The 26917-nt window shown below is 39.8% G+C and overlaps 1 protein-coding gene and 1 long non-coding RNA gene across 2 annotated transcripts; both read right to left on the reverse strand.

Annotated features, from left to right (window-relative positions):
• Positions 1–18216: 18216 nt before the first annotated feature.
• LOC143110043 (ankyrin repeat domain-containing protein 9) lies at positions 18217–19338 on the reverse strand. Its single transcript, XM_076272876.1, has one exon. The coding sequence runs from the start codon at positions 19336–19338 to the stop codon at positions 18448–18450; it is 891 nt and encodes a 296-aa protein (XP_076128991.1). The 3' UTR covers positions 18217–18447.
• A 5399-nt stretch (positions 19339–24737) lies between these two features.
• LOC143110120 (uncharacterized) lies at positions 24738–26552 on the reverse strand. Its single transcript, XR_012984066.1, has 3 exons — positions 26442–26552; positions 25172–25258; positions 24738–25083 (listed from the first exon to the last, which is right to left on the reverse strand). It is a non-coding gene; the product is annotated as an uncharacterized LOC143110120 (long non-coding RNA).
• Positions 26553–26917: the final 365 nt, after the last annotated feature.

A 26917-nucleotide genomic window follows, 5' to 3' on the forward strand; every position in this document is an offset into this window, starting at 1 on the left:
ATGACAAGTTGATCGCTGTTAGAGAGTGTTGCCCACATAACTAGCATCTGTTTTTCAATGCTTAGCGTCATTGTAGCCTTAGCAACAGTTTACCAGCTTGTGCTCTCTCACTCACACACACACACACCATGCGTAGGCTGCATACACACATCCGGACAATTAACAACGATTTATACTATAGCCTACTGTAGAAAGAGTCCTGTAAAAGCCTATACTGTTTGTGAAGCTGTCCTACTGTAAAACTAAACATAGCCTTCTGATAAACTATATAGAGATGGACATCAGAAAATTCTTCCTGAACAGAGGCAGAGGGAGAGGAACAGTGAGGAGAGATGAGTAGGGTGAGGGAGGTATGATAATTTTGCCCACATTAACGGTAACATTAACATTTATGCTGGTAATAGCCAGTGCTGTGATTTGATCAATGATTGAATGGCAAACTCAAATAAGTTTGCTGCATTTGCAAATGTAGCCTATAATAATACACAGAATCAGATAGCCATCTGTGTAGATTATTATAGGCTACATTTGCTAATTATCACCAAAAGAAGGCTGAAAAAATGAAGGCTTTAGTAGGCTATTTAAGCTACAAAGAACTGCAGTATTGCCAGGATGTCTATAGGACCCTTGCCTGGGAGGGAAGTATATCTCAATTTTGACTAAAAATAAGCTTCCCTTGTGTTAGTAGGAAAGCCTATTAAATTAATGCAGTGAGTATAGGCCTACTTATGCCTATGTGTTTGGATTTTGCTGGATAGTGGCTGCTACAACAATTGAGGGAGAGAGTGCTGGAGGAGGAGAAGGAGGAGGAGAAGAAGGTCAAAGAGAGGGAGAAGAGAGGGGAGAAAGAGCACAGGCTGGGCAGTCCAGTACCAGGCAGGGGGAGGAGGAGGAGGAGAGAGACAGGCAAGAAACGGATGAGAACATGATGGGGGCTAGACGTAAAACTATTCAGAGTATGGAGGAGGATGTCGGGGGAGCCTAGGGGAAATATGTGATGGTCCAAATCAGGCTAGCCATGTATTTCATATTGCGCGCACAGTTATTAGGGGTCCGAGCAGCGTAGCTGCAGGAACCCTATTGTTTCTGTACCGTTCATTTTTTGGCCAAAATTCTGTAAAAGTCATACTGCAGCCTAAACCGTAACTCCAAAACTCTTGAAATGTTCAGGTATGGTTACCAGTACCCCCCTCTACCCATAACCCAAAATTTGGGGTACTGCACCCAAAGGTGGCGCTATTGAAAAAAAAAGTTAATTATGCTTATTTCTCCTTACCAGATTCACCTAGACTCAAAATTCTTTCAGAATATTAATCTCTAAACTCAGATGCATCTTTTTGGCCCTGGTCTTATGGTCTACAAATGTTTACTTTTTCCACAATTTCATGGAAAAGCCAAACATTATAAAAAGTTTCACACTCTTCAAAAATAATCGAATCTTCACCAAAATTCTCACAGACAATGTTTAGACCAAGCCTCACAAAAGTTATCGCTCAGAATTTTGATATTTTGTTCCATTTCAGAGATATAGGCCAATAAAGTTAGACCACTTAGGCCTTTTTTCCTAGATCACCTATATTCCTATAAACCGTAAGTCCTAGAAACTTGACATTTTCAAGTATTGTTACCAGTACCCCCCACTACCCATAACCCAAATTTGGGGTACTGCACCCAAAGGTGGCGCTCTTGTCAAAAACGCTTATTTCTCCTTACCAGATTCACCTAGACTCAAAATTATTTCATCATATTAATCTCTACATTCAGATGCATCTTTTTCACCCTGGTCTTATGCTCTAAAAATGTTTACTTTTGCCACAATTTCAGAGAAAAGCCAAACATCATAAAAAGTTTCACAGGCTTCAAAAATAATCAAATCTTCACCAAAATTCTCACAGACAATGTTTAGACAAAGCCTCACAAAAGTTATCAAAAGAATTTGGATACGTTGTTCCATTTCAGAGATATAGGCCAAAAAAGTTCGACCACTCAGCCCATTTCTCCTATATCACCTATATTCCTATATGTGTAATTTTTTTTTCTTGGATAACAACCATACAACCATCATTAGGTGGATACCATTAACAGTGCACATTTTCAGATATGTACTCTTTTTTATAAAGCCCTTAATTCTATTGTCAAATGTATGCTAGGAATTTTCTTGATGTTGTGTGTTTGCCAACACACATTTTCACCATTTGAATGTGACTGCTGAATGTGTATGATTGTCAGTGGCAGAGTGGGATAATGCCTAGTGCTGGTGTTTGTTAGGTTGAGAGTTCGAATCCTGCTAGAGCTTTAGGCTCAAGATGCACATGCTATTGGTTATTGAAGATTCACACTATTGAACAGCACCTGAATGACATCAGACAATTAACATTCACACTCATTAGTTGCCAAGAATCAGAATGCCGACACACTCTATGACATATAGGGGAACTTCTTTGTTTACTATTTTTCCTTCATCATTAAGTCTATCATATTTATATTTCATCCATTACTGTTCTTCTCTATAAATGTCTAATTGCCCCAGAATATCCAAAAGTTTTCAGGTGTACTCTTTCAGGAAAGCCCTTCATTTTATTGTCAAATGTATACTTGGAGTTTTTCTTGTGTGTTTACCAACACACATTTTCACCATTTGAATGTGACTGCTGAATGTGTATGATTGTCAGTGGCAGAGTGGGATAATGTCTAGTGCTGGTGTTTGTTAGGTTGAGAGTTCGAATCCTGCTAGAGCTTTAGGCTCAAGATGCACGTGCTATTGGTTATTGAAGATTCACACTATTGAACAGCACCTGAATGACATCAGACAATTAACATTCACACTCATTAGTTGCCAAGAATCAGAATGCCGACACACTCTATGACATATAGGGGAACTTCTTTGTTTACTATTTTTCCTTCATCATTAAGTCTATCATATTTATATTTCATCCATTACTGTTCTTCTCTATAAATGTCTAATTGCCCCAGAATATCCAAAAGTTTTCAGGTGTATTTTTTCAGGAAAGCCCTTCATTTTATTGTCAAATATATACTTGGAGTTTTTCTTGTGTGTTTACCAACACACATTTTCACCATGTGAATGTGACTACCCAATATGTAGGATTGTCAGTGGCTCAGTGGGATAATGCCTAGTGCTGGTGTTTGTTAGGTTGAGGGTTCGAATCCCCGGTAGTGCTTTAGGCTCTAGCTCGAATACTATTGGTTATTGAAGATTCACACCATTGAACAGCACCTGAATGACATCAGGCAATCAACATTCACACTCATCAGTTGCCAAGAATCAGAATGCCGAGACACTCTATGACATTCAGGGGAACTTCTTTGTTTACTATTTTTCCTTCATCAAGTCTATCATATTTATATTTAATCTATTAGTGTTCATCTCTACAAATGTCTAATCGCCCCTCCATGCTTGGAGTTTTTCTTGTGTGTTTACCAATACACATTTTCACCATGTGAATGTGACTGGCCAACATGTAGGATTGACAGTGGCTCAGTGGGATAATGCCTTGTACTGGTGATCCTTAGGTTGAGAGTTCAAATCCCACTTGAAGCATTAGTGAGTTGTGGATGTTAGCATACTACAATAGAATGCTGTTGGGTTGTGGAGGATAACACACTATAACATTACTGCTACTTGTCAATATGGACTTGTAGTGCAAGGCAAGTATTACTGTATAATTATAAGCTGTAGCCTATAATTATTTGTTATTCTTATAATATTTGTCATTTCTTATACATATTTAGTCGGCTCTTCCACTTGACAGAACAACTCTATATCGGTTAAGGATGTCACGCATGAAACAATGCTGCAGAAACACGAAAATATGACTGAGTTAAGTAGGCTATAATTTTCAGTTCCTGTTTATCTATTGCACAATGGGTAATAATTTAAAGGAATCATGTTGCAGTCTTGTAAATAGTGACCCTGCAAGATCCCTAGTCATTGCAAAATCATAGTCTGTGACTTAAAACTCTACTACTTGTCTTTAGATGTGAGAGGGTCTGAGACTGTAGTCTTTCAAAAATCTTTTCCAAATCTTTGCAAATCTTTCCAAAGTTTACCCGCTGGGAAACCCTGTAGCTCCGGAGCAGGGGCTCAGACCAGGATAAATTGTTTGCTCGCCCTCAGTTTGCTCTTTTGTTCATCTCAACCCAGCACTCCAGTGTGTCCTGCTCTGTGTGCGTCTTTGAGTTAACGTAAGTCATCACTTTAATCACCCTCACTATGACTTTTGTGATGTTTATCAGTTTGTAGAGTAGCTCTGCCATCATGTGTAAAGTTAAGGTCTTTGTTTGTTGGTTTGGTGTGTTGGAGTCCCATGTGAGAGATGATTAGGTGATGTTGGTTGACTTGGGATGTCAAGTATTGTTTAGTTTCACCTTATATAGCCATATGATTTCAGTTTATTGTTCAAATGTCAATTGGTTTGTTTGTGAGTTGGGATCTGTACTGATTTACCCCATTTCACTGATTACTCCATTTTCTGTTTGTTTCCTCTTTGATGCAGCACACATACAAGTAAAGAACAAAAGAACAGATGAATTGAAACTCAAATAAAGTTAACTTGTGTTGCACCGAAACCTGCCATCTCCGTGTCATCACTCCATACCATTGAGCCTTCTGAGTCACACCATTGAACAGCACCTGAATGACATCAGGCAATTAACATTCACACTCATTACACACTGCTGGTGTTTGTTAGGTTGAGAGTTCGAATCCTGCTAGAGCTTGAAGCTCAAGATGCACATGCTATTGGTTATTGAAGATTGACACCATTGAACAGCACCTGAATGACATCAGGCAATTAACATTCACACTCATTAGTTGCCAAGAATCAGAATGCCGACACACTCTATGACATATAGGGGAACTTCTTTGTTTACTATTTTTCCTTCATCAAGTCTATCATATTTATATTTCATCCATTACTGTTCTTCTCTATAAATGTCTAATTGCCCCAGAATATCCAAAAGTTTTCAGGTGAACTCTTTCAGGAAAGCCCTTCATTTTATTGTCAAATGTATACTTGGAGTTTTACTTGTGTGTTTACCAACACACATTTTCACCATGTGAATGTGACTGCCTAATATGTCGGATTGTTAGTGGCTCAGAGGGATAATGCCTAGTGCTGGTGTTTGTTAGGTTGAGCGTTCGAATCCTGCTAGAGCTTTAGGCTCAAGATGCACATGCTATTGGTTATTGAAGAGTCACACCATTGAACAGCACCTGAATGACATCAGGCAATCAACATTCACACTCATTAGTTGCCAAGAATCAGAATGCCGACACACTCGAAGACATATAGGGGAACTTCTTTGTTTACTATTTTTCCTTCATCATTAAGTCTATCATATTTATATTTCATCCATTACTGTTCTCTACAAATGTCTTATTGTCCCAGAATTTCCAAACGTTTTCAGGTGTTCTCTTTCAGGAAAGCCCTTCATTTTATTGTCAAATGTATACTTGGAGTTTTTCTTGTGTGTTTACCAATACACATTTTCACCATGTGAATGTGACTGGTAAAGATGTAGGATTGACAGTGGCTTAGTGGGATAATGCCTTGTACTGGTCATCCTTATGTTGAGAGTTCAAATCCCACCTGAAGCATTAGTGTTCAAATACAGTTGGGTTGTGGAGGTTAGCATACTAGAATAGAATGTTGTGGAGGTTAGCACACTATAACATTACAGCATTACAGCTACTTGTCAATATGGACTTGTAGTGCAAGGCAAGTATAACTGTATAATTATAGGCTGTTTATCTTATTGACTCCGACACAGAACCCACCACCACAAATGCAATTCAATTCTGTGGGAAACACTGCCTTCCATTATCAAACCCTTCATCTTATCCACAACAAATAAATAGTCCTGTAGAATCAAGTATTGTTAGAATACTGTTGGGTTGTGGAGGTTAGCACACTATAACGTTACAGCACAGGGTAATCCTAATTTTATGGATCAAATTTATTCCAATCTAACTCAAAAGTTTTGAACAACACAAAGGTTTTATCCAGATCAAAACCAAGAATAGATTATGTGATCTAATCCAATTTCAGGATCCTTGTTTCCTTTTGAACAACCCATTTTCAAGATTTGATCCAATCCGATAGCCGAAATCCGGTAACTGAAATCCGATAACCGAAATCCGATCACATTTCTTTTGAACAATTGTGCCCAAACAATCAAAGCATATGTAAAACTAAAAAGCTATGCTACATCATGTTCGTTTTGCTCGGACCCCGTAAATCACCGCTTGCGGTTATATTTATTATTATTTTTTTTATGTATTGGGAGTTGGGGGCCTGTGCCCCAGCAAAGCTCTAGGTCTAGAATCGCCCCTGGGTGACAGTGGTAGTGGTCATGGTGATAGTGCAAATGAGTAAGTCCAACAGTGCAAATGAGTAAGTCCAACAGTGCAACAATGCAGAAGTAAAGTAGAGTAAAGTCTATATATCTATATATTTAACTATTTAAGAAAATGTATAAGTGTGGCCACGCTGTGGCATGGAGGGGGGGGGGGGGTATGCATATGTGCTAATGTGCTAATATAGCACGCAAACAGTGAGGCATAAAGACAGTGGTACAAGTGGCTAGTGGACAGACAGTACCAAACATGGAGGGGGTGAAGAGGCAGACAGACTATGCAGAGAAGTCTCTCTCCTCTTCCCTTAAGTGAGGCATTAAACAGTTCAATGGCCCTGGGGACAAATGACTTTCTCAGTCTGTCCGTTGTGCAAGGCAGTGAGTGAAGTCTCCAGCTGATCAGGCTCTTCTGCTTAACAATGGTGCTGTGGAGTGGGTGACACTCATTGTCCAAGATTTTGATCAGTTTGTTCAGGGTCCTTTTGTCAGATAGTGAAGTGATGCACTCCAGTTCAGCTCCCACTACAGAGCCAGCTTTCCTTACCAGCCTGTCAATTCGCCCCGCATCCTTCTTCCTTGTGCTTCCTCCCCAACACGCTACTGCATAGAAGAGGACACTGGCCACAACAGACTGGTAGAACATCCTGAGGAGCTTACTGCACACATTGAAGGACCGCAGCCTCCTCAGGAAGTACAGCCTGCTCTGCCCTTTCTTGTAGAGTGCATCAGTGTTGGCTGACCAGTCCAGTTTATTGTCCAGGTGGAGACCCAGATATTTGTAGGTGCCAACCACCTCCAGATTGACCCCATCAATGTGGACTGGTAGCAGAGTGGGCTTAGACCTGTGGAAATCCACCACCATCTCCTTTGTCTTTGAAGTGTTAAGTTGAAGATGATTGAGTTTGCACCATTGCACAAAGTCCTCCACCAGGCTCCTGTACTCCTCCTCCTGCCCGTTCCTGATACACTCCACAATTGCAGTATCATCAGAAAACTTCTGCATGTGGCATGACTCGGTGTTGTAGCAGAAGTCAGATGTGTACAGGGTGAACAGGACTGGAGAGAGCACAGTTCCCTGTGGCGCTCCGGTGCTGCAGATCACAGTGTCAGAGAGACAGTTCTTCAGTCTGACGAACTGTGGTCGCTCGGTCAGGTAATCTGTAATCCAGGTTACCAGGTGAGCGTCCACACCCATCTGCAAGAGTTTGTCTCCCAATCTGAGGGGCTGGATGGTGTTAAAAGCACTTGAGAAATCAAAGAACATGATTATCACAGCACTTTTCCCCTTGTCTAGGTGGGAATGTGTCCTGTGTAGAAGATAAGAAGATGGTGGACAGACCACTGCCATTGGAGCTGGAGCAGGGCAGTCAAACCTGTTGTAGAAGTGGTTCAACTGGTTCGCCCAGTCCAGGTCCCCCTCCACAGAGCTGCTGTTCTTCTTCAAATGTTAAATGTCAAATGTTGTCATTTTTTTGTCAAATGTATTTTGTTCAAAAGCAAAACAAGTACAGTTCACTCAGACTTTTTTTCAAGTACAGTAGGCATTCACTGTTCTGCATGGTCTTAAAAAGCACAGGGGAAATTCCCTTGGGGAAAGTTCGATGTACAGTAGTATTCCGTGTCAATAAGACGTCTGACACATGAGAGTTTACACGGTCCCTTAAGAACAGAGGATGCAGCTGTAGCAGCAGGAAATATTCGACACCTTCTTGAATGTGCCATTAAGACATGATGGTGTGCACTGAGATACAGGTAACAGTGTTGCGCGGTCTGCCCGAAATTAAGCGGTCGCCCGCGGATGACCGCGGTCACCCGCGGTTATGAGTCATAAACAAAATATTTTAATGATATTCGGGTCATTTGCGGGCGGGTCAGTTAAAATTAAATAAATATATAATTTCTACAAATAGGCCTACTTAAAATATCACGAGAAGGCTAGCATCAATACAGTAAAGCATCAGTAAAGTCAACAGTAAAGAAGCTGAAGACGCGAGTTAAAATAATAAAGACACCCCTTCAGGAAAAGCGATATAGGCTATGGGAAATATTTAGCCTGGCGGGCCATCCTATATCATTGAAATGTATAGTCTGGAATCGAATCATTCACCTGCTTAATCCAAGGGGCGGGCAGAGAATTGTCTTTCAAACTGCCTAGGCATGCAATAGGCCAGCGCTACGACCATATCCGTATCCGGTCGGCAAAACGGCAAATACATCCTTCTTCGAAAGGAATGACTTAAGTGCATTGTGTTGCTCTACTTTCAAAGAAAAGCACAAGTCCAACTCCTCCAAAGTTGACGCCAACGCCGATTCAAACAACCGCTCTTCGTTCGCCATAGCCACCTTCCTCACCGTCACCGTTCACCGTCGCATGATGTCGTTATCCTGTTAAGCCTGCCTTAAGACTCTCTAACGAAATAGAGTGCTGTGATTGGAGAACATCCACGGTGTTAAGCCAATTGAAATTCCTATGGTTCGATACTAGACGTACAGGCTGAGCAAATTAATTTGCCGCCGCTAGGGTGCGTCTAGATTTCTAGTTTTTGGGAAAAGTTGTTAAAGAAGATGACAGTAGTAGGCCTAGAAGTTATGGTCTATGTAGGCCTACTTCTTGCGAAGCCATTTAAAAGTATGACAGCCAAAACGGGCAGCCTGCAGGAATAAATGTTATGGCACAGACTACACAGCCATATCTACCGGTATGTATAGGTTCGCGCATGCATAAAAGTTACCTTAGTTCGTTGTGTTTGTGACTTTAAACAGTGGATGTGCTTTAGTAAAGCTTTGTGCTTCATTCAGCATTATAAACCAGTTCTTACGCTAACGTTTTGACCAGCAATGTATCTCTCTTGCCTGCCTTGCCTCACCATTTCTGTTTTCGAAAGAAATATGTATGTCCATGGCCTTCAAATCTTATTCTCATATATCTTATTCTCTTATTCTCATTCTCTCTCCTGTGCAAACATTATGTCCTGCATGCCTACTGCGTGTAGTTCTACTGCATAAAGTTTCCCAAATAAATTAGTTTGTTTTACAGAAATGGCCTACTGTCACACTGCATGCAGGCTATAACCAAAAGCACACATTTTGTAAATAAGCGGGTCGGATCGCGGGTATAATTGTGTCCTAATTAATATTCGTGGTCAGGTTGATTAAAATATCGGGGTTGTGGCTAGATGGGATACAGCTAAGAACGGAAGTTACGTAACAGACAGTGAAATATCGCAAAATCTCGACGATACCAGAGCCCGTTTACGGACTACTACTAATACTAGAGGGCTTTCCGTTCATTGGTGTTGATGTGACTGCTCTCAGTTCTCTCTCATAGCTGGACAAAAAAGAGCAGTAGGCTACATGTTAGAATGTCTCACTTAAAACACAAACAAAGTACATTCATTTTATGACCGTGAAGAAAGATGTATTTTGGTAGACTGACTGAAGTTCAATCAAAGCAGTTCTGTCCGTATTTTATTGTTCTGCATGATAATGACTTTCACAAGTGTATGGACTAGTCTACCCTCCCCCCATTCTGAATGTATATATATATATATATATATATAGTTATCTATATAATATATATATATATTATCAAGATATTTTATTGACATTAAGACACTTTGGAAGTTACGCCTTTCGAAACTTCCCTCCAGCAAGTCTTTTTTAACTGGCACTCTTGCTGAGTGAGATGGGAGGAGTATGATCATCACACATCGGAATGCACCCTCCTCAGAATCCTCTGTTGGATTACCTGCTTTCGCTTTCTCCACTGAATGCATGTTATATAGCCAGTCATCTCAGATCCATTTCCTCCAAAGTGCAATGTGTGGTCTCAATACTCTCCCAGACCTCCATGACAATCTCCTGTGCAAGAGATTCCCTTTCCTAAAGGTATCAAAGAAGCCAGTGTCTCGTCAAGTTTAAGAGATGGGCGTGCAGATGGTGTGGTTGCACCCAGCATGTCGCATCCGGCGTCACACTCTGACCTGGAGGGAGTGGAGCAGACGGCGGACGGGGACATGAGGATGCTGGAGACAAACACACATGTTGTTCGGTTGGCCGGGACAGATGGTGGCCGCATGAGTCACATAATAAGACGAGGATTAATTCGTGCCATTTGCTCTACAGGGAGGCCAGACGGACATAAAGCTATATGATAGACGATGTTAGCTGAATAAAATAATTTAGAGTGATCTTGAAGTTTTCTTTCTATTTTTCTTCAGTTTCTTTTCATGAAAGACCTTCATAATTGAAAGCCATCCAACAAATACAGTTTGACCTCAGAATTTGTACAACTTGTTTGTTAGTACTGCCCCCTGTTGTTTGTCAGTGAACTATCATTTGCAATAATGGAAGACTACTAAAACCATGACAAAGTTGGGTATGCTTTACACTCTTCTGTGTGTAAAAAAACTTCCGGTAGAATACCTGCAATGTACACAGAAATCGCATGAATAACTTTTCATATAAAAATGGCATCAATCCAATGACCTGCTGGAATGTCATTTTATTTAAGTACTGACATTGCATACATTTTTGTTTTGTTTTTGTATGTACATTTGTTTTATTTGTGTTGCTGTTGTTAATGAATGCTGAGTCCTGTCTGTGTCTTTCATTCATAGAACTTGAAAACAAAACATGGTTTATGTTCAAGATCTAACTGTAAACAGTTAGATAGATAGAATTTTATTCAGGGTAACAGCTCCCTCTTCAGACTATCTAATGTACACCACTCTATTCCCATAATATTGTATTAACCAACTGACAGTGCTAATAATATATGAATGTGAGAAGTGCAAACATGCTAAACTTACTGAACTATTATGTTAAGCATTTTAAAAGCCACTCTGACAAGTATAAGTGGGCGCTCTAATTCTTTAGAATCCATGAGGAACCTTTCATTCCTCTATGCCCCTTGCAGTAAAAATGTAAAAAAAAGGGGGGGGGGGGGGTTTGCTTATATATCTGCCTTACAAACCATTCACACTTGGGTGTTTATTGTAAGCTACTTCACAACTGAGATTTACAAACTTGCTTTTCTCACATCTTGCAAACATATTTTAATAACAAAAAAGAATGTCATGTTATGAATGTCATGCCATGTTATTTTGTGATACCAAAACTGATATCAGTTAACTGATTAAATTAACAATTTAGTTGACAATCAGTGCCAAAAATAGTATTGTTTTAATTGTTTGTTTATTTTGTTTTTGTTGTTAATTATAGCATTTAGTTAGCCTCTGTGGATCCAGATGAACCTGTTAGAACATTTGAACGCCCTGCAGGTTTGGACCTGGCTTTCAATTCACCAAAAACCCAGGAACCAATCACAACTGCTTATCTGGTATGGGGCGGACTTTATACAATGACCAGTGGTGGAATGTAACGAAGTACAAATACTTCGTTACTGTACTTAAGTAAATTTTCCACGTACTTGTACTTTACTTAAGTAGAATTTATAGTGCATACTTTTGGCTTTTACTTCATTACATTTTACAGCAATTATCTGTACTTTTACTCCGCTACATTTCAACAACACCATCATTCCTTTTTACGATACATTTTATGATCATTTTTTTTCTCTCTCTCTGACAGACACGTCTGATCATTTGCGGCACAAATTAATGGTAGACTATTATAGCAGTGTTTCTCAAAGTGTGGTCCGGGGACCACTGGTGGTCCGCAAGCTATCCCAAGTGGTCCGTGAGCAGACATGGTAAAATATGATATAGATGAGTTGTTTGCAGTATTAAACCAACTTGTATGTAAATCCAAACAGTTCTGCAACACTGCCCGTGTAAACTATGCCAGTTTAAATTATATTAATCCTCTGACACAATAAGCAAGGTGCAAAGGCAATAAGCAAGGTGGCTCATCGAGTAAGCCTATTGTGTAATACAGTATACTGTTGAAATGGTCTACTCTTTTTTTAGCTAGGTGGTCCGTGGTTTTTTATTTATTGATTAAGTGGTCCTTGGTCTGAAAAAGTTTGAGAAACACTGTATTATAGAACCTCTGGCTGAAAAAAACGTAACATTTTCCAGATTAGGAAATATTTCTTAATTGTGTGTGATCAAATAAAGAGGCTTATCACCCGGAGAGAAGAAATACTCTTTTCTGATTGGCTGGCGGGTGGCCTTTAATTGACCTGTCGCTAAGCCCCGCCCTCCATTGTTACCGTGTGAAAACTCGGACAAACAAACCAGACTTGATTAGAAATACATTGTGGACAATGGCAGCTGACAGTATATGAAAGCAGGCTTTGAGGACGTTTTGATCGATAAGAGGATTTACTTTTCTTCCAAAAGCTATCAAAAGGGACTTAATTATGCTATGGAGGGGTGTATTCAAAACTTTAGAATACATACAAGGTGACAAGCAGTTGTGGCAAGTAGCCGTGCAAATCACCGTGCAAAAACCACTGACGTTAATGCTAGCTAGCTAGCTAGTGGAAGATACTAAGATATGTTAGGTTACGTTAATATTTGATGTAGTAAGAATATAGTAGTTGGTTAATGAGCATTCATCTTGGGATTTAACACGTAGACATACAGTCTATGATTTAACAGGGAACCTGTGCCCACGGTGTTGGCTTAGTAGCCTACATTACGTCGAGCTGTTGCAAACGCGAGAGACGTCCTCCTGTAGGCTACTGCTGATGAAAATATACCGTTTTCTAGCCTCTCGGGGTACCAGCTATCAGAATTACACGTCCCCCATGCAAAACGTTTGACCATGGTTATCCGTTGGGGTTTTTTGAGTTAATAAATTCCATAAATAACCATTAATTTGTCATTTTATGCCTGCTCCCTGTTGTTTCCTATTAGGGGTTTGCACGGCGTGTCATCAGATCTGGACGTTGCCATATTGGAGATACTCGCCTCATTAGAAAGCATTAGGCACTGAAGTAAATCCCTAACATCGTCAAGGAAAATGGTTAATTATTGCCGTGTTCTAGGTTGTACCAATAGGTCCGACTGAGAAAAACATCTGGTGTAGGTATCGACTTCCAAAAGTTATTAAAAAAACCGGGAGAAAGGAGAATAATGCCAGAAGTTATCGGAGGAAGGGGGGCGTTTGTGGTTGAACTTGGTACTTCGTCTCTCTCACCCAACTCATATGGATCTGCGCTGCCAATAAACCGTAATTTCTCGAAATATCGCACCTTTTCTTGTGGTCCAAGTCCTGCCTTATATGCCTTTGCATCTTAGACGGATTTTGATTAGCTTTTCTGTTGTTTAGACACAGCTACAATCACGTAAGATATCCAAAGTGCATAATACTCCATTGTACTTCATTCACAGAGTACCGCCAATATGGCCGCGCGTGCTGGGTTACCATGGTTACCGGCCAGAATGTGACGTCCGTGCAAACCCCTAATGGAGTTGTCCGAGCTGATGTCCGAGTCCCATTGAGGCTGGACTGTCATTGGCTCATCAGCGTTCTAAGGGTGGCGCTTAGCGACAGGTCAATTCTGAATAACAGGACACCGTTCCATATCAATGCTTATGAATGGTAACTATAACAACCAGGACGACGGTTGCAGCGCTCTAGAATCTTTTGGTTGCAGGCTTCCCAACAATGGAATCAACTGTAAACAAGCTAACTGTCCATGCTAAAGTTGTACAAGCTGAACTAGTGAGCTTCTTTTTAAACAGAACCGCATGTTTACAGTGTTTACAGTGGCAACCGGGTGATAAGCGGGATAACAGCCGCCGAGGTGTCCTGTTATACGGAATTAATGGACTTGGGCGGAGGCAACTCCGAGTTTTTGCCCCTCGCCCTCGTCCATTAATTCCGTATAACAGGACACCTCGGCGGCCGTTATCCCTTACATAGCCTACAATTGGGGGGTAGTAATGTGAGCGCTCATTCAAATATGTGCGTCTGCGCAAGTGAAACTGAACCTAATCATAAAGACACCTTTCTCAGCAACTTTTCTCTTCAATCAGCAGAATTGGCATTACGATCCACCCGACGTTTCCCTTGTCTACCCCGTTAAACTTCAGGCTCTCGTGTTTTGCTGAATGATATATTTTACTCAGCAGATCACCCTAGTAGATTACCAGAATAACCTCTTTAGAATTGTAGGTCAGAATGTAAACTGGGCCACAGATGGTAAGCACAATTGCATTAGCTTAAAACTATCTAGTCGAGTATAACCTAAAACTAGCTTAATTAAAATGCCACAGCCCATACTTTTTCTTTTAGAATATAGATAAGAGAATAAATCATTATGCGAATACTTTTACTTTTAATACTTAAAGTACATTTAAAAGCAGGTACTTTTTACTTTTACTTAAGTAGGGTTGCCATTGTGGTATTTTTACTTTTACTAAAGTAAATATTTCTCTGTGTATTTGTACTTTTACTTAAGTACTGAGTTTCAGTACTTCCTCCACCACTGACAATGACAGACAGAGGAAGATGATTTGCACGCAATGGCTGCTCTGATTGTGTCAGGAAGTCAGGCTTCCCCTATCTCATCCGACAATCCCTGTTATTATAAATAAAAAATTTTATTTAATTGTTTTAAAGCAACACCAAAGAGTTTTTTGTACCTTAAAATAATGTTTCCAAAATCGTTTCAGTGGTTCATCAACTTGTAACAGGGTGAACGGCACTTCTGCATTCGCTTCGCAGCCCTCTATCGGCTATAACCGCACTATGTAAGTTTGCCAGATCGGGTAGCGGATCTGTAGTTCGATGGAATGAGACATAAGAAACTACAAATTTGACTTGCGTTTGATGTCGCAATACATCGTACTTTCATAAATCATGCAACATACTGTATTCTACCTTGTCTGTGGACATTGTTATTTGCAAAGCCGGTGCTGGATAAACAAATAGCGTGCATGCGACAGAGGGAAAGTTTTTTGGTGTTGCTTTAATTCTTGCTGTGCTTTCATCTCTTGTTTTCATTTAGCATTTCGCAATGAGTTAAACAGCACCTCAAAAATAGTATGTTGTGAAAGTGGTCCCTCGTCTCAAATTTATGAGAGAGAAAAAACACTTTTTCTGTCAAGGAACCACATTATTTCACACTTTGCAAGAATGTCATCACATCACACACCAGTAAAAGCAAATCTTTGAAACAATTGCATTGTGTCTAGTTTGCACAATACAGGTAGCCTGGGAACACCCAGATCTTCACATTTGTTCAATTGGGAGTGGATCTGGAAAAGGTTAATTGACTTACAACTTCCAGCAGGGGCATAAATAGCAGTGAAATTAAACTTAAATTGGTACATTAAACTCTTACCATTTGCCCATGTGCGTGCATTTGGATGCAGAGGCACAGCATGGTACACACGTGTAATGATGAATGAATCCTGTTGTCAACTCAACTCTTATTGTGGACCTAGCAGTGAAGCTGTAAAGCCACCCTGTCTGGATGCTTCTCTGGATTTAGTAATACATTTAGCTATTTTCATACGTAATCATTTGTAAATAACATTGTGATCATTTATAAAGCACTTTGGGTCAACCCTGTTGCATAAAATGTGCTAAATAATTTGACTTAACTTGGATGCTTCTTCAGGATGTCAGGATGATATCTCTCTGTGATTCTTTGGCAAAAAACGCTATTTTTTAAAAAGTTTTTTAGTAGGTAGGTGTGTATGAATGTATTTGTCCAGTACATCCCCCTTGACTACATTCAATGTGAATCTTCATGGAAAGGAGGAAAGTGAGCTGTCAGAATCCAGCTAACGTTAGTATTTAGCTGAAAACAAAGTGGAATAGAGAAGCAAATATTTCTTTTAAACAAATGCACCTTTTTCAGATGAACTTCTTGATGATGACGCTCTCATAGTGCTGATATATCCCTTTGATCTGTGTTAAATGTTATTTCTCTTAACAGGATTTATCTTGGTCAAACTATATCAGCTGCTTTGAGCTATCTGCTTTGTGAGGTTAGCGGAGTGATCACACATCAGAGTGCATTCTCAACAAAATCCTCTGTTCTTGCTGTCTCCATGAATTCATCAGATAACCAGCCTTCTGAAGTCTTTTTTCCTGATTAACTTAAAGGCATTCAACCGCATAATGAATAGTGAATAAGACTCTATGATCAGGAGGATGTCATCATGCCAAAAGAACAAAAACAACTTTCAAAATGTTTGAAAATCCCCCTCCTGTGAATGCATTATTACTGAGGCCAGGTTTCAACCATTCTTTGCAGCCTCTTTGTCCTGCATTCCTTAAAATTGTTCTCTGTTGTATGTAAGTGTGAATACCTGGAATGAAATAAGGCTGGAAGTTCTATATGATAAAGATTAAAAACATTTCAATGAATACTAAAGAAGCCATGATCAAACCACAATTCCTTCCTGAGCAAAAGGTTATGTCATAACATTGCCATTCCAACTTTATTACACATTAATCCCTTACACAATATTATAATAACAATGATTTGTGTTCAGCCATTTGTAGTGGCTAAGTTCACCGGGACTGATTTGAGGAAGAAATATTTTATCTTACTGAAATGCTGGTGACTGACTATGGGACATCTATTTTTGCATGTTTGATAAGATGGTCCTGGCCCATAGGGTTCTTCAGTATAGCGTGTTGAGAGTAAGCTTTGGTTCATAGGAATATGGCTTTGAACTGCTCTGCTTTGAGATGAGTTACACACATTTTATGATCATTCTTAATATTCTGATTGATCAAAATGTTAAATAGCTTAGGTATACACATGCGATTCTGATGGCTTTTATGTAAAAGATATGACTGATGAACCATGAACCAAACCATTTCTAAAACTTCATATTACTAGTTAACAATCTGTCAGAAAGATTACTGAACTCCTTTAACTTTTCAGCAATCAGATTCTAGTTGCTGTTAAGCACGCTTGCCTTGAGGGAACTTTAACCTTAGTGTTTTGAAGTAACGTAAAATAGCTGGGATAGGGTCAAAAGGACAACCCCCACGGACACAAAAGGACAACCCCCACATTCACAAATACAAGATTTCAATACTTTTTCCCCTTCCCTGTTACAAAACCGCCCAAACAAAACAAAAGGAGCAAGGCGAGCTAGGAAGGTCTCTTTCAGTAGCAACATGTTGGTACATAGTCATTTTATTAATGCTCCAGGGGATGCACTCAGAAAAGTTTAGAGCAAAACTGGTACACAGGGAAGATATGTTTACACTGTTGTTTTCTTAACAAGTCTGTTACAGTGTTAGCCTAGAAATCTAGACGCACCCTAGCGGCGGCAAATTAATTTTCTCAGCCTGTACATACATCCTATACATCTCAATGATATAGGATGGCCCCGCCAGGCTATTACAGTGTAGAAACCTGTTTAAAAAAAAAAAAACTTGTTCCACTGTCCCAGAGATCTTAAATGACTGAAATTCCAAATGTCCTTGCGATTAAATAGAGCAAACAAGATGGAGAACCAGTGCAGTGTAATAGCTCCTTTACTTGGTGAGTGGTGTAACAATAGAACAAACGAAATAAATAGCCAAATGTATACCAATGGATGTTGTCACCTGAATTACAGTAAAAGTTTTGTTAGAAATAACCCAGGAAAAGGCTAGCACCAAATGTCCAATGTAAGTATAGCCAATAAACAAGCTGAAGTATGTTTGGTGTTTACCAACAGGGCCTCAGGCGTAAAAGAAAACATTCTGATGTAAGGACCAATATTTTCTATTGTATTAAAAAGCAGTTGAATGACCCTGATCTTTGAAGTTGCACATTGCACCAGATTGAGGTAAATTGTAGCCTATGATGATGCAAAGAAGTAGGCCTATGTCATAAATGGCATTAGGCCTATATAATATGTAAAAACAATTAAAAACTTTTTATCCATCGTTGAATATATAAGTCTCTTCTGAAATTATTAAAACATTTCATATATTGATAATTCGATAATTTAACAATTCATGTCACACTGAATGCACAGTTGCTCTTGATATTTGATCCTCATTCAGATGTATTTTGCATCGGACAGCAATTCATCGCCATGGACATTGTTAAAGCATGCTCTACATACATTCACACATACTTAGCATGCTTAAACAACAATAAATAGGCCTAGGCGGAAACTCTTCAGTCATGTCGGGCTAGAATACTTTCAACTTGCCTCGCTGTTTACACGATACGGGGAGAGGCTTCAGAGATGAGGGAATGGGCAAATCATCCAGGCTCTTAGGAAATTGCTCGGGGGGCAAGTGTTGGAGAATCTTTTGCATAGTAATGAGGAACAGTGGAGCCGGATTCTTTCCGACGAGGTAGTTAAATTTGTCCTCTCCAATTAATTTGGACCAGCGCTTAGGGTCCTTCTCTAAAGAGGTCTTCATTTTGAAACGGATATCGGGCATGAACATCAACAAGTTGTCCAAACACAGCTTTTTTGCCACTGCATTAACCTTTGAATCCCAAAGCTGTTCCAGAATAACGTCAAGAGGCGTCATACCATTGTGGTCTTCGGCCTGAGGCGAAGCACCATTGCCAAGTAACAAAATGACCGCTTCGGAGCGCAACAGCTCACAGGCCAAATGGAGAGGGGTTTTGCCGTCCTCCAAATGAAAGCATCCACCACGATTCATATATGACCGCAAACTCGGGAGTCGGTGCGCCACCTGTAATATAAGTCCGAGTATGTCTCTCCTGTCATATCTCACAGCCATCGCCAAGTGCGGCGCAGAGGATGGGCAGCAACAAAAACGCTCACCAGGCATGGCCAATGCCTCGTCCGAATAATGACTAAGCAAATACTGTGCATAACCCTGATGATCATGCACGATAGCATAGAGTAACGCCTCAGATGGAGTATATGTTCTCTGGCTGGCATCTTCCTCCCAGTAAAACGTCTCCATTGTCCGCATGTCCTCTAGCATCCATACTGGCTTGAGATCTCTCACAGCTTGATAAAAAAGAAAAGACAAACATTTCCGTTGCTTACATATCTCGTCTCTTTGAGATCTGTCTTGGGCTGACGCCGAGGCAGACATGATACTGCTCTGATCTGGGTGACCGTACACAGAGTCCTTGATAACAGGAGTTCCCCAGGCTTCATTCGTTTCGCACTACCGATCGAGCGAATGCAGATGACTCCATGCCTTTCTTTCTACGTTTCCTGCCTTCGGATAGGAAATCGCACTTCTATGAATCTGTACACGTTTGCATAGCTATAGCAGGTCTAAAATATAGAGAGCCATACACCGCCTACACAGATGGGCGCGAGCTGACAGCTGGGACAGGCACGCAGTCGGCAGAGCATCGGTGAGAAAATTCCGTCTGCAGTGCTGACATATCACGCATGCGCATTGCTGACGCTTTAATCCCGACACAATAAGCAGAATATATTGGAATTTTATACGACAACGGTATCTACAAATGGAGAGTTGGTTGCATTTTCATTTGTATTGTACTTATTTTGCTTGCTGTTACCATGTTTAGGCTATAAATAATTTAAATACAACCTACTCCACAAAATGTCAAAATGCTCGTGACAATAGAGTGCAATGGGCTCACTCTGTGTAACTGGAATGTTAGTTTAGCACTGAAAGTTTGTTTAGCTGAAAGGTTATTTAGTGTGTCTGTTTGCTCCTACCAGAGAGCCTGGCGGTTACACCGAAACTCCAGTGCAATAACAAATGAATAATTGAAAACACAGGGTGCTCATGAGCTCCGTAACGCAACCCATGTGAATGGAGCAGTGTCCGTTTGCACAGGCGCAGAAGGTCTCAGCAGGAACATAAACAAACTGGACTGCACTAGCCTACAACTGTCCTTGTTCAGGAATGGGCAGTAGGCCTATTTATGATAAATGTATTTAAAATACATATTTCAAGTACAAAATAGTATTTTGTAATTAGTATTTTATTGGGTTTAAGAAAATCGCTGCATATTTTGTATCAAAGTACTTTTTAAGTGTGTATTTTTGTAGTTTAAAAATACTGGCAAATATTTTTGGTAAAATGACTGGGGGGTATTCCAAGTATGTGGTTTACTGGCAAACCTGCATTGCTGGTTCGATCCCCGACCCCCAACCAGTAGGAAAAATGTGGGCGGGGGAAGTGGTTGAGCACTGCTCTCTCATGCACATCCACGGCTGAAGCGCCCTTGAGCAAGGCACCTAACCCCTCACTGCCCCCCGAGCGCCACTTTGAAAAGGCAGCTCAGTGCTCCGGGTTAGTGTGTGCCACCTCACTGTGTGCTCTGTGTGTATCACTAATACACAGATGGGATAAGTGCAGAGACCAAATGCCTTGTATACCCAGTACTTGGCCTATAAACCTGATTTGCATTTGTATGATTTACATTTACATTTTGTTAGGAAAATGAAGCCATACAGCTCTTCTATTGGGAGGTTTACCACTTACTCCGAGTCAACTTACCCTGGTTTGTCACTAAACTATGTACTTGGAATACCCACCTGGTGATGTAATGACATCATAAAGGGCAAAACAATGAACATAGCCTTGTGCTGATTTAGTAATTTGCCGATCAAAATATTGACATTCAGGAAGATGATCCAGTGCAAGATGAGTAGATAGATAGATACTTTATTGATCCCCAAGGAGAAATTCAAGAGTAGGCTACACTCCCTCTCACACCAACCCACTCACTCAACTACTGTACATGGTTCCTTGCTCACCCACACTTATAAGTTTGCCTGTTTTTGGTAGGACTTTGGAAGAACTTTGACTGTGATGTCTATGTCTGAAGATACACAAGAGCAGCACCTTTCTGAGCAATGATGTTGGGCAATGTTCCTGAGTATTGTTGTTCTGGCATGTTCCCTTTGAGCTTCGGAACACAGAACACATGGAACCGGTTATGGGACTGGTTACCCTGCTCAAAAAGTTGCCCCATGTATTACCTCAATATCACGCTTTCTCCATATTATATGTCGGTGTACCATTAAGTTGTTATTCTAGTTACATTCTCTACATTCTGTGTCTCTCAGTAGGTTTGGTGGTGAAAGTGTTGTGAATCAGAATCATTTCTGTATGTACATACTGTGTAATTCTTATGGTCATTTGTGATTTTTGTATCCATGTGTATCGCTTGTGTCTTTGGTCTGTATTCAGAGTATCCTTTGTTTATCCTTGAATTCAATGAAAGGCTGTCTAGAGGCCTTTTACCCAGGGTGGGAGTTAGGGGGAGCCATGGCTCCCCTAGTGGCCATCTGAGCTCCCCTGGAAACATGGTATGTGAAATTGTGGGGGAGCTCCAAAATATTGATATGATTGCCAAATAAATTATATTTTGGCCATGGTTTTCCCTAAAATGTGTAAAATAAGAGAAATAAAATTGTATTTTGAGTTCATGATTAATGAAAAAAGTGCCTGCTTGCACGTTAGAGGCGCGAAACGTGGAAGCGCTGCCCGCTGCTCCACCCACTAACCACTTACACGAGCTTGTTCAGTTAGCAGCACGAAAAGAATCGTCGAAAAGAAAAAACAAGCAACAACTTACCTTGGGTTATTTTTTTAAAAAAGACGTTCAAACAACCTGATGAAGTGTTTGGCTCTGTGTACAGCCTTATAGGCTATAGCCCATGTGATTGTGAAACAATGTAAGTTGTTGAGTAATTCTAAGTTGATTCAATTAAACAGTCAAAAGACACATCATTGGTGGTCGGGGTCCGTGGATTATTTACTATCAAGTTCATTGAAGTTTGCGTAGCCCATTAATGATCCATCTGGGTGTTTCATGTAAATATTGTAAACATATTATGTATTATGTTTCATGTAAGAAAACATAGACCTATGGCACCACCTGCGTGCAACGGATTTTCTCTTTATAATAGGCACATGTCTATGCTGTTGCTATTAATGACAGGATCAGCATTTAAACTTTACCCCCCTCCAAACAAAACAAACAAAAAAAACAAATAGCTCGTACCTGCCCCCCGGCGACCGTGGTATAACTCGCACACTGCCTGTGAAACATCCCAAGAAAAGGGGGTAGTTGTAATTAAAGGGCAATAGAAGGTGACCAGACTTGATGGCATTCCCAAAACAACTCATTACCATTTAAATGGTAGGAGAATGAGCCTTCTGCTTGTTCTAAATCACACCCCTCTCTTTTGTTGTAACATATTTAAACTCAGGTCATTTCTCTGTTGAGTCAGAGAATACTGGTGAAACCCTTGCTTGGGTGACCTCTCTCCCTTGAGGGGCACTGGCCCCTCACTGAAAAGAATAAAAGCCTGGATCCTGATATTCCATCGTCCTGACTGAGTCTTAAAATAAATATGGTAGTAAAATTTGCAATTAAAAAAATTACAAGTAAGTAAAATTACAATAATTTGCAATTAAGTAAAATTACAATCAGTGGTTATGTTTGTACCACAAACTCAGTTGTGACTTTTTGAGTATGTCTGATACAGTATTTAGGCTATGAGATGTAACGGGCAGGTCTGTTGAATGTTTGCAGATTTATGGCATGACTCATAGGTAGGGAAAAGCTGTTGCATTCACTGTCTACTTAATCAACATCCAGTGTTCTGATGAAGGATTAGATTAAATAGACAGATATGGAAGGTTTGCAAAGTGATTTCATGCTCCCTTTCAAGAGTATTTTTGGTATTTTGAAAATACAGAAATACTATTTTTCAGTAAAAAATAATATATTTTGTATAAAATATTTTATTTTGACACATAGTGTGACTGTATATGTGTAGTTAATTTTGATACACTTAAAATTAGGGTATTTTATATTTTATTTTAAAATACATTTTGATCCCTGCCCTTGTTGAGTCACTGAGCTGAAATATCAACCCAAGCAAAGATATTACACAATTTCATACAAATATTAGGTTATTACACTGCGTACTGATGTTGTGTGTGTTCGGTGCTTCCTGCTTTTCCGGAGAGCAGGGACAATTGAAACGCAGGACAAATGAAACATTTCAGTTTTCTACAGTCCAGGCGTCATGGACGCAGGCGGCCCATACTGGAAGTCACCTAGGGCTGCCCTGGGCCTGGTTTCCCGTTAATAATCAGGGATGTAGAGGCTAAACACACTCATCACCCAGTGAGAAGTAATACTCTTTTCTGATTGGCTGGTGGGATGGCTATTAATTCTGAATAACAGGACACATATGTCTGGTAAAAAAAGTTTAATCATCGTTCCTTATTAATACTTATGAATGGTAACTATAACAACCATAGTAGGACGACGGTTGAGCCTGACAGCAGGCTTGGTAACAATGGAATCAACTTCATGCTCCCTTTCAAGAGTATTTTTGGTATTTTGAAAATACAGAAATACTATTTTTCAGTAAAAAATAATTCACCGTTGCAGTGCTCAGTCCGAGGGGTGGGATAATCGGTTGTCTTTCAAATTCCCTCTGCACTTCGGAGCTAGTTGGCTAGTTCAAACTTTTGCCAACTTAAAACAAGCTTAACTTGTGTCACACTGTTGGCCAACAGCAACATCCATCTTCTTTGTTTTCAAGTAGCAGGGAATTCAAGCCAAACCGTTGCAACTCTGCCATCAATCATTATGTTAAGCCCGCCTAACGACTCTATACACGATTTGATTGGCCTGATAGAAGTTTAATTTTTCGAGCTCACAAGCCAACGGAGAGTTGCTAGACTAGCCCTGGAAGCAAATGTAATTTGCTGCCGCTAGGGTACGTCTAGATTTCTAGGCTAGTACCATTCATGATATGTTGTCAAATATTGAAGTTGTGGGAAGTGTACATAGCTTAAACTGTATGTTTCTTTCGTCCCCCATGCCTGTTTCATTTGTTTCACTTGTCCCGGCCAGGACGTTCGGCCAGCACGTTCAGCTTCTGCTTCAATAACTCCTGAAGGATTTCTGAAGCTGAAAATGCAATTGTATTTGACAGAGGACCGATGTAGGTTGCTAGTGCCTTCAGTGTTTTACAATGTCTTTGTAAATTACATTTAATTAAAAACTGTTTAATTCGTGTTGAGGGTGGCATAAGTGTTCGAAAAAAAAGCGTTCCTTTATCGATGACATTTTGAGTCTGTTAGAAGGCCCTAAGGTACAGTTTAGAACATGCCCTCATAGCACAGCTTATAAGTACTTTGACTGCATTAGCTAAAATTGGCCGGATTTCTCCTTTAACGCACCCTGTGGAAATACTTTAACAGGCCTACATCACCACAACAGAGATAGTTATGAGAAGACAGTTTCAGATAGTGGTTAAATGAAGGACCACACAATTATAGAGTTGATGGTGTATGTTTTTCTCACAAAATAAAGTATAATATTAGTTTCAAGGGGTTGACGTTAATTTGAACTCAAATGTGGCTGTGGTAAACGGTAGTAGCAATGACTGCAAACAATAAAAGAAATTGCAGCTGGAAGAATGTCAAGTCAATTCAAGTCAAGTTTATTTATATAACACATCAATGTGCTTTACATAAACAAAACCAAACAATAATAACAAATAAAAGCATAGAAGGGCAATATAGAAAGCATAGAAGGGCAATGTAGAATGTGTAAAGTTATACAGGAAAAGTATGCTCTGAGTGAGTACACTTTTCACAAAGTAAAATGAAGTAGAAAGTCTGGTGAAACCAGGCTCTGTAAACTAAGCTATAAGTGTAAAAATATGACTATTTACACGCCCGAGAAACTCTTGTTCATCTTGTCTGGGTGCTCCATCTTGGGCCTGTTGACAACTTCACCTCTCATCTCATCCGGCTCTGTCCTCAGCATTCTCTCCTGCCTGCGCAGGGCCTTCGACATGGACTGAATAAATACACTATCTGTGGTGAAAAAGCAACATTTATATAATCTAGGACAATCCAATCACTGCAACTATTAAAAACATGAATGGCTTGCTCCTCAACGTACCAGACCTGCCCTCCTTATCTCGTTGACTTGGTCCAGCTGTGGGGACCGAAGTGTTCCCTGCCATACTGGGTATGACAGCACTCTGAGCTGCAAGTTAATACCAAATTATTTATCATTCATTATCTTATTTTATAAGGATGGTAAAGTAGGCCACAATTGTACACAATTGAAAACAAACTCCAAACTCAATGCAAAGCATTTGATATACCTAAGCCAGTTGTAACTTCCAAGCCCTGGAGTGAACTAGAGTAGACCATGACCTCTGGTCACATGTAACCTTGATCTTTCACCCCACGATCTTGAGCACAGTCAGTGCATCTAGTATTTTGTTGTGTTTAACTATGCAAGGTTTGATTAAGATATGTCAAGCCACTTAGGTAACACTGTATTACATGTACAGGACCTTGAGCTTTGACCATACGACATTGGCTATCGGAACCGGAGAACAGTATGCCTACTAGCTCACTAGCGTTTTGGAGGTCTAACCAGACATGGTCAGCGTCATTAATTTAGTCAACTAATTTAGTCTTTCATGTAGAGTTGGATCCATGGGCTAAACCTGCTAATTAGGACATGCTCACACTGCATTTTTTTATGACCCAGAATATTCAAACTGATCAGTTGTATTACTTTATCTGGCTGTTGTTTTCTGTTAGATTTTGAGTTTGAGTTATCGCACTCTTGTGGACTGGCTCACATACTCTGTAAACATGGCTTTGTTTTTATGCTGTGTGAACATCTATCAATTTTGTTGCATCACAAAGTCTTTCCATGTCTGTGTGGACAGAAAATTAGGTGGATTGTCCATAATATGTCAGACTAAAGGTAACTTTTTTTGGTGGTCGTGATATTCGATTCTGTATTTTGAAGATGAATGCTCAAATATATTTATACAGGCACAATGTGACAATTTTTATTTTGTCTTAAGGACAAACTCCAAGGGGAAAATAAATAGAAATTCTGGGTTATGGTTTTATACTTGTATTGTTGCCAGAAATATTAATAATTAAGTAAATATTTAATATTGAAGTATTTTATTTATTTTTTGTTCTTAATTATAGCCTTATTTTTTCGTCCATAAAAGTTTCAAAAGTACCCCCCCCCCAAAAAAAAAAAAAAAATGTGTCACATACCATTTCAGATTTACCAATGTCATTTTGTGTCAAATGTGCTTTTTATATATTCTTAATGTCATGAACAGAATATATGTACCAGGCTAATACATCAGATTAAGTAAACTACCAATATGAAATAATAAACAAAGACTTACCTCTGCACAACTGCACAAGGCATGTCAGAAGTATAATAATAAACTTATGCCTTCTCATTTTATGCCTTTATGCCTCTTGGAATGGGAAACGTTCAGTCTTTCCCTTACAAAGTCAAGCTTGAATAGAGTATTCAGTATTTTAGGTCATCAGTTGTGTAATTATAGTGATAATTATTTCCTGAGAAAAGAGGAAGTTTGGTCTCTTTAAAACAGATTAACCACATTGCCATCACCCTCATTGGTCTGTACTGACATCGTCTTCCTGTTACAACCTAATATAGTTTTTTTTACCATCAAACTAACTGAAAAGAATATGCAGATAAAAACACATCACTGCCAAAAATATGACACTTTAAGACATAACAGACCTTTTTCACGAACATCCAAAAAGTCATACCAAATTTTATAGACATTGAAGACAATAATAAAATGGCCATACTTCTTGGAGAAGGGCCCTCTGCTGCCCTGGCAGCACA

The sequence above is a fragment of the Alosa pseudoharengus genome, unplaced genomic scaffold, assembly GCF_046254945.1.
Source record: "Alosa pseudoharengus isolate Yale_2024_CS ecotype anadromous, Long Island Sound unplaced genomic scaffold, YU_APseudo_1.1 YU_APseudo_1.1_scf_7, whole genome shotgun sequence".
NCBI classification, from domain to species: Eukaryota; Metazoa; Chordata; class Actinopteri; order Clupeiformes; family Clupeidae; genus Alosa; species Alosa pseudoharengus.

What these genes read in the sequence shown, in the direction of transcription:
- LOC143110043 (XM_076272876.1), bottom strand. Translation starts at nt 19,338, where the DNA reads ATGTCTGCCTCGGCGTCAGCCCAAGACAGATCTCAAAGAGACGAGATA.